General features: G+C 47.3%; 1 protein-coding gene across 6 annotated transcripts in view; it reads left to right on the top strand.

The window, feature by feature from the left end:
• The first annotated feature begins 3,786 nt into the window (after window positions 1-3,786).
• CLYBL (citramalyl-CoA lyase) overlaps window positions 3,787-13,030 on the top strand; it is a 180,929-nt gene continuing 171,685 nt past the window's right edge. For 3 of the 6 annotated variants that reach the window (XM_068928197.1, XM_068928179.1, XM_068928163.1), the window contains exon 1: window positions 3,787-3,892. In XM_068928197.1, the coding sequence (XP_068784298.1) occupies window positions 3,813-3,892 (80 nt within the window). In that variant the 5' untranslated portion in view covers window positions 3,787-3,812. The remainder of the gene's footprint in view (window positions 3,893-13,030) is intronic. The other 3 variants (XM_068928187.1, XM_068928173.1, XM_068928154.1) reach the window with 1 other exon arrangement.

Here is a 13,030-nt window from a genome sequence, read left to right as displayed (position 1 = left end):
AAATGATTTCCTGTCAGAAGGAGGCACACAGATCTCAGCTAGATTGGTGCTGACATTTATTTCCCATTTTTCCACAATCAGCTGAGGAGGACATCCCTTTGTGTTCGTAAAATCAAGAGGAAGGCACGTCATTCCTTGACTGTTACGATGCTCATTTTTCTCTTTAAAATCCAAGTAAATAAGTATCAAGAAGACAATGACGAGCAATAGCTTCAGGCAGCAAAACAAGTCCTTTTTTTTTTTACTTATACAATAGACTCCAATAAAAATTGTTTATTTTTATCAGTAAGGCTCATTAATAGTTCTACATTACTTCTTTTTCCCTATCTTGTGCAAAAATACCTGCTTTAGTTGTTAGTCATACCATTAAGAGATTATTAATAAATTAGAAAATGAGTGTAGAACAATAACCATGTCTTCTCCCAGAACATTTCAGTTTCTCTCTTTCATAGCAGCGTTATGCTTTCAACACTTGAGAAATTAGATCAGTAACATTAACAAGTTGTTTGAAATACAGCTGAAAAGATAGCGTATGTGAAATGCGTGTCTAGCACTGTGGTTGCTAAGATGCTTTATTGAAATAAGAGAAGCAAGATTAATAGGCAGCAATCATCAGTTATCTTTTTTTACAATATTTTGCCTAGTCCATTAAAACTGCTAAATGATTTTCAACTCTCTGAATCATTCCATTTTCATAATTTTTTGTACCTGAGAAATTGCTCTTCTGATTAATTTCTCTGTATAGTTATCATGTTTCAACTGAAACAGGGATACTAGGACCCTTTTTCTATATGAGGTTTTGCCATGAGATACAACTAACCATAGCACTGAAAAAAGCATCATAATACTAATTACCAGCCTCAGCTGAGCTCAAGGACTTGTTTCTGCACACACTCTTACTGTACATATGGCCACATTGTCTTTCCCAAACTTAGCCCCAAAGATATTAGTTTTATAATGTTCACATCTTCATAAGTACTTAGATGCCTATCTCTCAAGAAGGTCAATGGGAGTTAGGCTCATAAATACATCCTGAGCATCCTGGAAAATGTTACAAGTGTCATAATCTGATTCATAAAAAACAGAGCATCTTTGAAAGGCTTCCAACTTTAAAAGCCCGAGACAGGAATAGTATTATTCCCAGATTACAGATGGGAAAAGGAGACAATGATGAGATTTAAATGACCTCCCTATGCCCCATGACCATTTGCAAGTCTAACAGGCAAATATCATTTGGAAATGAGCAGGCCAGGGGCTTCCCCGAGCTTTCTGACACTGCTTTCTGCAAAGCCTACGCACAGTGACTAGCGCTGAAAAAGGTGTTCATGCGTACACAGTTCAAAATTCCACCCAGACCTGAAAGCTCCTCTGCACACAGGAGTGATGGCTGCTCTGCTGCCACCACAGTTATATCCTGCCTCCAAATGACATCGCAGCGCTAAATAATATTGCTCCATGGAAGAGCTTCGCTTCACGCTGGGTTGTGCTCCCAGCCATCCAGGCTGGCTGTGGCTCTGCTCCCCTTGCCCGACTCTGGGCTGGCAGCAGAAGCCACAAAAACACAAAGGCGGAGAGGGTCTGGCAGGGGCTTCACACTTCTTTTTTTCCTCACTGCTGGCTGGCTTTTTCACAGTAGAGTACTGGAGAAAGGCATTTAACATATATGGGCTCTTGGAACTGGAGAGGGAGAAGACAAGAGAGGAGCCAGGACAGAAACTGGGCACCAACAAGAGCAGTGCGAGACAGATAGATAGAAATCCTGTATCCCTACAGAGAGGGACAAGAGTCAAGTCCCGGGTTCTCCACTACCACCTTGTGCCATATGATTATCCATCATTAGGAAAAGTTCTCCAAGGAGATGAAATTGGCTGGAGGATGGAGGGAGAAGGGAGAGAAGTGTTAGTGAAGGGAAACAAGAAGAAATAGCCTCTGCCACACACAGTTCACTGGACCTCTAGTGACCCTATGCCGAAAAGGGTTAACACTATCATGCTACTGGGGCTACCATGAAATGTTTTTTTGACATTATTTCACATTATGTCAGAATCAAGTGGTATCACCCATCACTAGCATGCAAGATTACTGAGGGGATGGAAGTTGAACGCAGGTCACTTTCATGCTTCAGTACAGTTCGTGAAAACAGCATATTTCATTTTGCTAGGACTGGAAATTCACACTCACTGACATTGCTTCCCCAGTGAAGTGATGCTAAGCTGGATGGGAAAGTTATACATAGCTCTCTAACAGAGAAAAGCAAGTTGGGTGTCAGGGAAAGAACACAGTTTCTTGGCAAAACTGCATGACACTAGAAAGTAAAAAAGCCGTTCCATGAAGAATATGACTTGATCTTCACAGACTTGGGTCTGACATGCCCATGCCCACCAACTCTACTGCAAAACACTCTACTCTTCTTCCTTCCCCCTGCACATCCCTTCTACCCTCTGCTCCTTGACCCTGTGTGATGTCTGCCGTGCCCTGATGGGCAGGAGGCAGCGCAGGCTGCAGGGATCCTGACTGACCACAGTGTACTTGGGCTGCTGGGCCAGGCAGTCTTGGTAGCCTGAGCCCAGGCACCCTGCTGAACGGGGGCACTGGTGTGGGTCTTTGTTCTCTGTCCTGGCCCTGTTTTCATAAAAGCTCTTGAAACTGAATATATTGGGGATCTATCTCCCAGAGCCAGGTTTGGTCCAAAATGGGTAATGGGTTCAACAGTCGCAGGAAAATGGGAGCAGGAGGCAAAGAGGTAGATGGGGAACATGATCCAAGCTTCCTGTCCTTAGGAAACTGTGCTAAAAATACCCATACTCGTAGACGAGCTTGTTGAAATTATATTGCATAGCAAGTCTAGTACATTAGAGCAGAATGGCAAGGAAAAATACATTGCCAGTTAAGTTCTGACTGACAGAAAACGCTGCCAGAAAATGGAAGAGGCAGATCAACAAAAGCACTGCTCCATTTCCAGGGCACCTTCCTTCTCAATTTAATTTCCTTTCCCCCATCACTACTTCTTATTTCACCTTTGGTCTCACCCCTTTATTCTCCTCTTCAAGAATAAACTGTTTCCACTGATTTCAGTTATTTCCAGATCAAGAGGTACAGAGCAAAAGTATCCGAGCAAGAATTTAACCTTGGAGTTAAAAGCCTGTGTTAAAAGCACCTGCTGTTAGCATTTCTCTAGGTATATGCTGACTCTAACAGCCTCACCACAAATATACCCCCAAACTGTACAACTTTTGCTATGCCAGTATATCAAGGTATATATTAGCACCTAACTCGATGCAGTGATTGCATTAGAAAGATGGCCTAATTACTATTGCCTAGGAAGGTGAGTAAGTGTTCCTGGCAAAGGCCTCAAGTGGCAGGCAGGTGCGATTTCGGCAGAGGTCGGGGCCCGCAGCTGCTCGACAGCCCCTCTCACACCACCACTCCTGACCGGTGTGGCTCAGCCTCGGCCGGGTTAGCGCTCACCCTGCTCTTTACCCCCCTTCCAGCTCGCTCTGAGGGCTCGGCGTGCTGTGTCCTTCCCCCGGAAGCAGCGGCTTCCCCTGAAGGACCGGCGGGGCAGGCGCCGCCGGACACCGCAGCCCGGCTAACGGCCGCTAACGGCTGCACCGCGCGGGGTCCTCCCACCCCCTCCCCCGCCGCGGCACGAGGCCGGCTGCCACACGCAGGCAGAAGACCCCGGCCCCCACCCCCCCCTCCCCCTCCCCAGCCAATCGGCGCGGCGGGGGAAGGAGGGGCGCGGCGGCGCGGCGGGGGAACGCCGCCGGCCGAGCCAATGAGCCGCGGGAGGGGGCGGGACCGAGGCTGTGATGATGATGGCGGCGGCGGCGGCGGCGGCGGCGGCGCTGGCGCTGTGGCGAGCCGGGCCGGGGCTGGGGAGGCGGAGACTGTGAGTGACGCCAGCGGCGCGGGGCGGGGCGGGGTGCGGCGCCCACGAGCCCCCCACGAGCCCCGCCCTCCCCCACCCGCGGGGCGACCCCTCCCCCCCCCCCGCCGCGCAGCGCTCCGCGGGCGGGAAACCGCGCTCGGGTTTGGGGGAGGGGGACGGAATAAGGGGGGGTTCTTCCCCTCCCCCTCCCCCTCCCCCTCCCCCTCCCCCCACAGCTTGTTCGCAACGGCCGGCGGCCTCTCCGCGCGTTTCTTAACGTGGGGCGCTGCGCCGGGGCCGTGGGGGGAGGAGGAGGCGCATCGGGCGCGTCAAATTCCGCCGCTGCGTATTTCTAGGGGCACCCGGGCTTCTCCTCACCTTGGGGGGGGGGGGGGGTTGCTGGCGCCTGGAGCTGCTGCTTAAATAGGGTAAAATAAAATGAACGCGGCGCGGGCGGACACCCGGGACGCTGCTGCTGCGGGGGGGGGGGTCGGTTGTGTAAACCCACGCGTGGTCTGCGAGGAAAACCCCCGGGGTGGAGGGGGAAAGCCTGCTTCCCAGTGCGTGCCTCTCAGCGGAAGCATCCAGCATGGTTTCTCCAGAATAAAGCTTGCTTTTTTTATTTTATTTGTTTTTATTTTTTTAAGTTTCTGGACCCTGCTGCTGCTCAGCTGATTTTGTGAGTTACACTAGTGCACGCCTGGAAGTTTGCCGCTTGCCTCCCTGCTTTTGGATTTTTGCCTGTCCGTTCTGGCTAGAATAACTGTATTTTGGTCCTCTCTCGCCGGTGTGGCTGTTCAGGGCGCCGTGAGCAGTAGGGAGCTGTTCAACTTCACTTTTGTTTGAGGGACTCGGCAGCGGCAAGAGGTGAACAGCCGATCTTCCTGGCAGTAAGAGGAAGGCAGTAAGAGCCGATCTTCCTGGCAGTAAGAGTAGGACGGAGCGGTGGAGCGGGCACGGTAGGCTTCACGTTTATCTCCTACCAGTCAGCTAGAGGTTGATAGGGAGGAAGGACGAGCCCAGGAACGGGGGATGAATGTCCATGCTGGCAAGGTGTTTCGGCATTCCCCTTTCCACCTGTAACCGGTGGGGTGAGGCCACCTGGACGCTCGCCCCGCTTCCCAGGAGCTTTCGTGGGCCTGTGCCGCCGTGGCTGGAGCAGCAGCCACGTACGTGCCCTGCAGGGCTGTGCTGGGAGATGCGTGCCCGTCGTGTGCTAACAGAGGAGACATGGTGCCTCTCCTGGTATGTCGCTTCCTCGTCAGGCTTAGCTGGGCGCTCGATCCCTTCAAACGGCAGATGTGGAGCAGTCGGAGGAGGCTCTCCGAGTCTCAAGGACGAGCTCCTGCCTCTTCTTCCCACCCTGAAACAATTGCCTCTTTCTGCTCTATTTCTTTCTGTAAGGGACATTTATAATGTATGACACTTAGGCACACAAGGAAAGTGAAAACATAAATTAGTTTCTTCCAATTACTGCAAAATTACCCTTGCCTGGTTATCTGCTTTGATCTGATACAGCTACTAAATTAGAAAGACTGACCTGGGTCTTTCCTATCTGTGGCGCTGGAGTCTCCGACCTAGCAAGCTTGTTACAGCCCGCTGTGCCCAATCTATTACAGAATAAAACAACTGATGGTAAAAGGCATTGGATCAGCACCGTGGGTTTCCTTGTTTTAAGGAAAATACTGCGTTACCTTTTCCGTCCGTGAGCCGCTCTGCGTCGAGCCGAGTACTGGGCAAGAACATGCGAATGGCCGTGCTGGGTTTCACCAAGGACTCGTCCAGCCCTAGCGACGTTGAGTTTGAGACAAAGCCCTGTGGAAGAGTAGGAACAGGGCAAGCATGATGCCTACTAAAATCCTTCCTTGGCGTCCAGCTATTTTCTGTTCAGGGGCTTACTGAGCTGGGTGTGGATTTGGGGTATTTTGTATTTAAAATGTATTATTGTTTTGTGTGCCTTGACTGCCTATTGACCTCCAGCTTATCTGTAGTTTCATTCTGCTGCCAGAGCAGTTTGTGTTTTTGTGATTAATCTGTGTGCAGCCCTTGTGAAAGTTGTTCCCTTGGGTGTCTAGGAGCTGAGGCTGGATACGGGTGAGGGAAATGGAGTTAGAGGTACAGGGAAGAGCTGTTCTGCTTTCCTTCTCAAGAATGACGTGCAAGCTATGGCATGAGCAGAAGCTGTCCCACTGGCGTCCTTCGGCCTTGATGGAGAGACCCTTGTGAGTCAGGAGGGTTGGCACATCTCTGCGTCCATACTTTGGTGGGGGCTATTTGGTGACGGTTGTGTCAGTGCTGCATGTCCCCTTGTAGCTGGCCTGAGATCACAGATGATTTCACACAGGTGGCCCGACAGCAGTCAGATGGTGCACTTTGGGCAGAACAATATGAAAACCTCCACTGTAAATGAATACGAAAATCTCCATGCAGATCAGCTTGCAGAATCAGGCGCTAAATGCTATGAAAAGAGGCCTTGACAGCACCTTTCTGCTGGAGAGCTCTGTGGTTTTGATACCAAGCTGCCACCAGCATTGCTGGCTTTCTGCCTGCCGGTGCATACTACCTGCAGGCTGAAACAGCCTTTACCTACTCAAATGGTTGGCTGCTATGTTTGTGCTGATTTAAGTAAGGTTTTGAACAGCGCTTCTAGAGCAAAAGCAGATTTTTCAGGACTGGCATTCGGCAGGCAGTCAAGTGTTAGTTCATTTTAATATTTAAAGCTATAAATTATTGCAGTCTGTGCTGAGACCGTGATGCTGTAAATATTTTATGGTTGATTAACAAAAGAGTATGCCGTCTGTAATAACTGTAATCTAGATGTTACTGTGAGCATGCAATATTGATTCTGATGGTCTTGAGGAACTTCAAGGATGGTTAGACTGGTTTGTGCTGGGCAAGAAGCCCATAAAATCCAAGTCAGTCATTTATGCCCATAGTCACACTCTGCTATATAATACAGGGTCATTTTCCAGCCTACCCATGCTTCAGCTTGTTTTTACATGCTGTTTCCTGGGGCATGTAAATGCCTTTTAATTTCTTTGTTTGTTTGTTTTTCTTCACATTGGGAGAGAATTAAGTGCCATGTCTTGCAGTTTCTGGTTGTGAGGAATTCTGAATACTTTTGCTGCAGGGAAGTGAGGAGTTGACACTGCGTGCAGCTGAGGGCAAGCAGATGATCGTGTTTACGTGTGCATAATGCACATCCAGGGTTGGGAAAGGAAGCTGACCGCATGCCCTTGGCAGTGCTGCTCTCTGCCAGCCGTGGTCAGAAAGCCTTGGCTAGCACTGCAGCCGGGCTGGGACGTGGCCACTGAGCACCACAGTCCCCTCACTTGATCCCAGAGGACTTTATGGTGTCCCATCTGCCGGAGCTTTCTGCACTTTGTTATTGGTGCTGCTCTGGAGCTGGGGAGGCGGTGCACGTGGAGATGAAGGGTGTGAAGCTGCAGAGTGCAAGCTGCCTCCCAGGACCTGTATTTGGGGCAGCCTACCAGTTGAAGACCTGAGCAAGAGGAGAATAAGGAGTCCTTGCTCATCTTCGAGCCGAGCATCTGCTTAGCTGTGTGCAGTGGGGAGAGAAAAAAAACAGGGATGACCTCAAACATGGGTAACTAAGGCACGTGTTGGTTGGATTTAATTCGCAGCTTCCTGGTCTTTGTCTAGTAGAAGTTTTTGCAGATATGGAAATGATGGCAGGCACCTCTCGGGCTACTTGGCGCCCCGGGCGCGGACTCTCGTCCACAGGTCCCACAGCGCTCATCACCACAACGTGAGACTGGCAGCATTCTGGACCCCAGTTTTTACAGCAGGTACCTCTGATCTGGTGTGGCTTCCTCCCCAGCTGCCACAGTCCACTACTCGAGAGGACATTACTGCCCCTGCAAAGCTGCTACTCAACATCGCCAAGAGAGTGTGGACAAGGTACTGGTATTGTTAGCAGGCAGGTGACACCTGCAGCAGTCTAAGCAGTTTTAATCTGTTTTTGCTTGCTTGTGATGTTTCAGAGCCTGATGTGCTTTCCCTATCTGAGAAAGATTTTGACTTGTTGGGAGAAGTTCAGAAAAGTCTTTCCAACTGTTTTTGAATAAAAAACGTAGCTGTTCTTTTTGTTAAAAGATTTTAACTGTGCTTTTAAAGACAGTATTGCAGTAAAAATATTGACTATGAAATCTGCCTTGATTGCAGATCTTTTTGAATGGTACTCCCTTTGCTTGACGATCATGGTGCAAAAGAAGAATATTGCAAATGTAAATGTCATCACCTGCTTGCCAACGTGAAACCTGCTTGCCCTCAGCTAGCTGAGTGCATGTCTGCTTCAAGCATGCATAGGAGGCTTTTTTACATGTATTTCTTCACGTGGCATGTTGTGGGCAGAGGTATACCGACGTGCCAATGCCAAATCAATCAAAAGCAGTGTTGTTAAGCTCACATCTCGGCCAAGTGCTGCAGAATATGGACTACACCATGTAGACATGTACCGTGTGTTGTATCAAACGTGGAGATGGAAGCACGCCTGTTACAAACAAAGGAACCTCCGAGGTGCTGCTGGCAGAGCTCTGCTTCCTTTGCTGTGTTGCTAAAATGGGCGTAACAGCTTTCTGTGGCGTGGTGAGGCTTACTGAATGTCTTTGTGAAAGATAATACAGGATTAAATAATACTAATTCCATTTCAGATCTTGTTGAGGGACCACGCTATGTCATCTAAAATTTCCACACTTGGGATAAACGTTATTTGCAGCATTGAGGGTTTCTTCTCATGATTATCTCTGATTGTCATCTCCCCGAGGAACCTGCTGCTTCTTCATCTTTCGTTTCGCAATACAAGTTTGTGGCTACTTGGCAAATCAGTCATTTACAATGTTGTTTTTCATTGACTGGACACTGGAGGGTGCTAATGCAATGGGAGCTGAAATTGTTCTAAGAAATTAAAGGGTTCCCCTTTGTTAGCTGACAAATAGTTTTATTCCTTGTTGCAACATTTAAATGGAAAGACATGAATCGTGGTCCTTACCAGTAGCTGATCCTGTTCGGTGTGTGTAGAGCTATAACCAAGAATATCAATAAAGTGCTAAGTCTGCGAGGGATTTCGTTCCCGAACCATTATCAAAAAATCACTCATTTTATGTTCTACACGTTAAGTGTGTCTTTCAAGATTATGGCCTTGGGGTGAATTGTATTTGAAAGTGTGACTTTCTAGTGATAAAAACGTTTTATCTGGCAGAACGGTTGAGAAGTATCTGCAGAATCTGCTTTTCTACAGGGTTATTTTTTTTTCCACTTAAACCAGGGTAGTCATGTAGCTGGGGAGGTGAGAACCTGATACTGGCTCACACTGGAGAGGGAGGGAGGGGATGCTTCAAATACTGCTAGTTGAGGACCTGCTGTTGTGATCCTCTACCTGTGGATGAACCTGATGGAGCTCCCTGAAATCAAGGCATAGGTTGGATATGGTGTACCTGAATGTGTTCAAAGGTAACTATGCCAACTCTGTAAGGCTGTGGTTCAACGTTGGGGTAAATCTGGCTTTAGGGCTTCTGGTGCCACAGGCATGTGAGCTGAAGGGCTGATCCAGTCCGAACTCAGGCTGTTGTGTCTTATTGTACTTAATCCACCCTGACCATCAACGGGAGCAGTCTGTGTTCCCCGTTCCCCTCTGCGCCTTCGCGTTGCTGCTTGTGCATTAGATCTTAAGTTGATGAATGGGATCAGCAAACTGATTCATCTCTGAAGACTGACAGTTTTGGGGGCTTTTGGTTTGGCAGGCTGTTTTTCGGCTGCCTCGGTAAGCTTCAGCTTACCTTGTGACCGCTATCACTAGGCCACACACGAGGGAGCTTGCGGGCGTGCAGGACGTGGCCTTTCGTCAGCAGCTGCCATTAGGTCAGATGAAGCACGTTACAAAGGTGAACCTTTGTTCTGCTGATTCAAATTTATTCAAATGTTTTGGCAGGTTATAATTATATTGGCAGGTTTATGCCAAATAAGGTATTACCTGTCCACACCACTCTCGCTTTAGGCTGAATGGGGTCTCCACTCTCGTCTGCAGTTGGCAGAGAGCTACACAGCTGACGTGAACTCCACGTTGTGCACTCTGGCAATTCTGTATTCAGTATTCACAGGATTGTGAAACCCACGTTTGAGCCAGTTTTCATACTGGCAGCAGTTAATAAGAGGCAGGGCGCAAAGCTGAGCGTATACAGCTAATCACTACTGGCAGTCAAACTAGTTTGCTTAGAGCTAACTCAGTTCTAGGTGATACTGCTCGGTTCTGTATCTGCCTGCACAGATCTATTAGAAAAATGAAGCCAGTATTTGTAAGGTGTCCTAGCAGAACAAATGTAGTACAAATACATTTTTGTTAGAAGTCTTTCTCCTCATATGAGTGGCAAATGAGTTACTCCTCTTTCCCCTTTGCAAGTGAATTGGTGTGCTGTCCCCTCCTGGAAAAGGATGCTACCTTGCTCTGTTTTATTGGTAAATTTGTGTTCTTTCTCAGGTATTGCAGTTTGCTTACGTATAAGTAGTCTATTTTGTATTCCTCTGAAAAATATACATCACTGTTCTTGGAATTCCCACATGGACAGAAGATGCAGATGAGCAAGGGAAGAACCACCTCTGTATAAAAAACAAACAAACAAAAAGACCCAGAATCAGTTGCTGTCCTGTTGTAGCATCTTTTGACCTACACTTGCTCACCTCAAACTCAACACAGCCCATTCTACAGAAAAGCCTGCAGTTGCTTGGTGGCTTATTGGAAGCAGCAGCAGTGTAGCTGGCTCATAGTCTACATACACTGCTACACTTTTTGCAAGAACAGTTTTAATAGCTTGCCAGAATAAGGTAATAAGGGGATGAGAGCAGAAGAGCTCTTGAAATCATTGTAATAATTAGTGGTACTGAAGACAGTATGTTTAAGAGGAAATAGTTTTGTCCAAGCCTGCAAAAAAGATCAGGTTAACAATGTATTCGTCTGGTTTACTGACTTTTAAAGGAAGACAGTTTCTTCCATCACATCTCCATGCTTATGAGCAGGGAGCTAAGTTATGCCTCTTGGTGTAATTTCAGAAAAGTATGTACTAGTTGTGATGAGGAAAGGATTTATAGTTGTGCATTTTATGTAGGCTATGTCCTACTTTATCCTGAGAGACCTTTGACTAGCAGAGAGGACCTTAACGCCAAATGTACTTGACTGTGTTGAGTTTAAATGCTGCAAACTGCTGAATGCTTTCTTCAAGGCACGAAGCATTCCCAGCTCTGTGGCCTTTCATGGGAAAGGAGCGCACTTGTTTCCTTACCAGGGTGCTCGGCACCATGCAGGACTGAGCCTTCATATGCCTGTGAGGTCTTTTTTTTGCTATTCACGAAGGCCATGTAAATGGTCTCTGCAGGGTTTTCCTGCCCTGAAGGGAGATTCAGCCACTATACCTGAAGCCTCTTCTATTAAGACTCATTCTGGCAGGTAAAAGCCCCTTGAGATTAGGAGCTTTTTTCTGCTCCTAATTTCTGCTGGGTTTTTGCTGATGAACTGATTGCCTTCTGAACTCTCACAGCATGGCGTGTGCTTCCATCCGTCGCATATCAGCCTGTCCTGATTTTTCAGGTGTGCTCTTGATTGTGGTCTCTCTTGGACCCTTGGTGGACCAAGCTGCTCTTTCTCACTCTTTCTGGAGCTCTGAGCCTCCTTTTTGGGAGCAATGAAATACTTGATTCACCATTCGTGTTTTGTCAGTCGGGCTGTGAATGGCAGTGTTTCTCCAAATGCTGCCCCCTTAGCGGGGGAGCAGTCCTCAGTAAATGGTCCTCAGATGGTCCTCTCCCACCCCATAAGGCTGTGGAGCGCTGCAGCTTTGCAGAACTTCAATCACAAGTGGATGCAGAGATCAACTTCATTGGCATCGAGCCGCATGGTTGTGAAACTGGAACAAGTTCCCTCTCCAGTTTTTTCCTTATTTTCTTATCTTTGCTGTGTTCACCTCTCAATTCTCTGTATGCTCTTCAAAACTCAGAGTGTCATTGGTGCAAATGGGAGTCGCCGGTCCCCGTGAAATAGGCCCGACTCAGGGGCTGCCTACCTGCTACGCCTTCACTCCTTCATGGGCCATGGTTGACCTGTTGTCATGGGCTGAGCAGCCAAGTCTGCTTTCTTCTCTGCCGTTTTAATTAAAAATGGTTGGCATCGGGGGCTCTGCAGCGATGAAAGGGAAATGATGAAACTTTGAAGAATTTGGGGCATAAAGCTGATCTATACATTTTAACGTACTCATTGCATTTAAACAGTTAATAGATAGATTTTATATTGAGCTTTCAGGTGACCTAATTTCCCTTAGTACTGTACATTGAGCTTTATACATCTGCACCTAATTTGTAAAAAAGGACTTAATGAGAAACTTCAAACAGTTTAAATGTCAATTACAAAGAAAGCGAGGTTTTAAAGTTCCAGTAATCTGTCCATATTGGTCATCGAAACATGATCCCAGGTGGATGCTAATTCAAGACAGATGGCATTCCAAAGGCACAATTACAAAGAGCTTATATATTTTCAACACTAACAAGCTGTCACGCTATGTTGTAGCTACACTTCCAATACTGTATAACTACAATTACCGCTTTATCTGGTGCGGACTTGCTAATAACGGGTTTTGATTCCCTGCTCTTGAAATTGTCAATGGGATTTTTTTGGGTGAACCGGAAAGTGGGGATGGTTGATGCGACCATCTTTCATTTGCTCAATCTGTTGAGTTTTTTTTTCATTTGTTTTGTTTTGTTTTTTTTTTTGAAGGTGGTGAAATGCTAGTCAAAGAAATTGCAATATTGAAAATATTGAATATATGCATCACAGGACTAGCTCATCACAGAAGTATTTCTGTTTCCTGGCGATAATAATTAACGTTAGTCTTATCAGCTGCTAGGAAATAGCTGTGATGATTTGTTAAAACCCACAACGTCCTGGATGTTTTCAGTTAAAAAGTCATCTGAAAGCCTTTGGAGTAATGCATATGTGACTGGGAAGACTGAAGTCAAAGGGATTGATTGGGACTTTGCTTGTGATGGTGTAAATAGGTAGCAGTTCCACTGCAGCCAGGCGGGAATAGCGCACCCAGCGCAAAATGAGGTTTGAATTATTTGTAGGCTTTTTGAGAGCGTGATTAGGCCCAAGGG

This window comes from Struthio camelus, chromosome 1 (assembly GCF_040807025.1).
Source record: "Struthio camelus isolate bStrCam1 chromosome 1, bStrCam1.hap1, whole genome shotgun sequence".
Lineage (NCBI taxonomy): Eukaryota > Metazoa > Chordata > Aves > Struthioniformes > Struthionidae > Struthio > Struthio camelus.
This window is presented reverse-complemented; position numbering and strand designations above follow the sequence as displayed.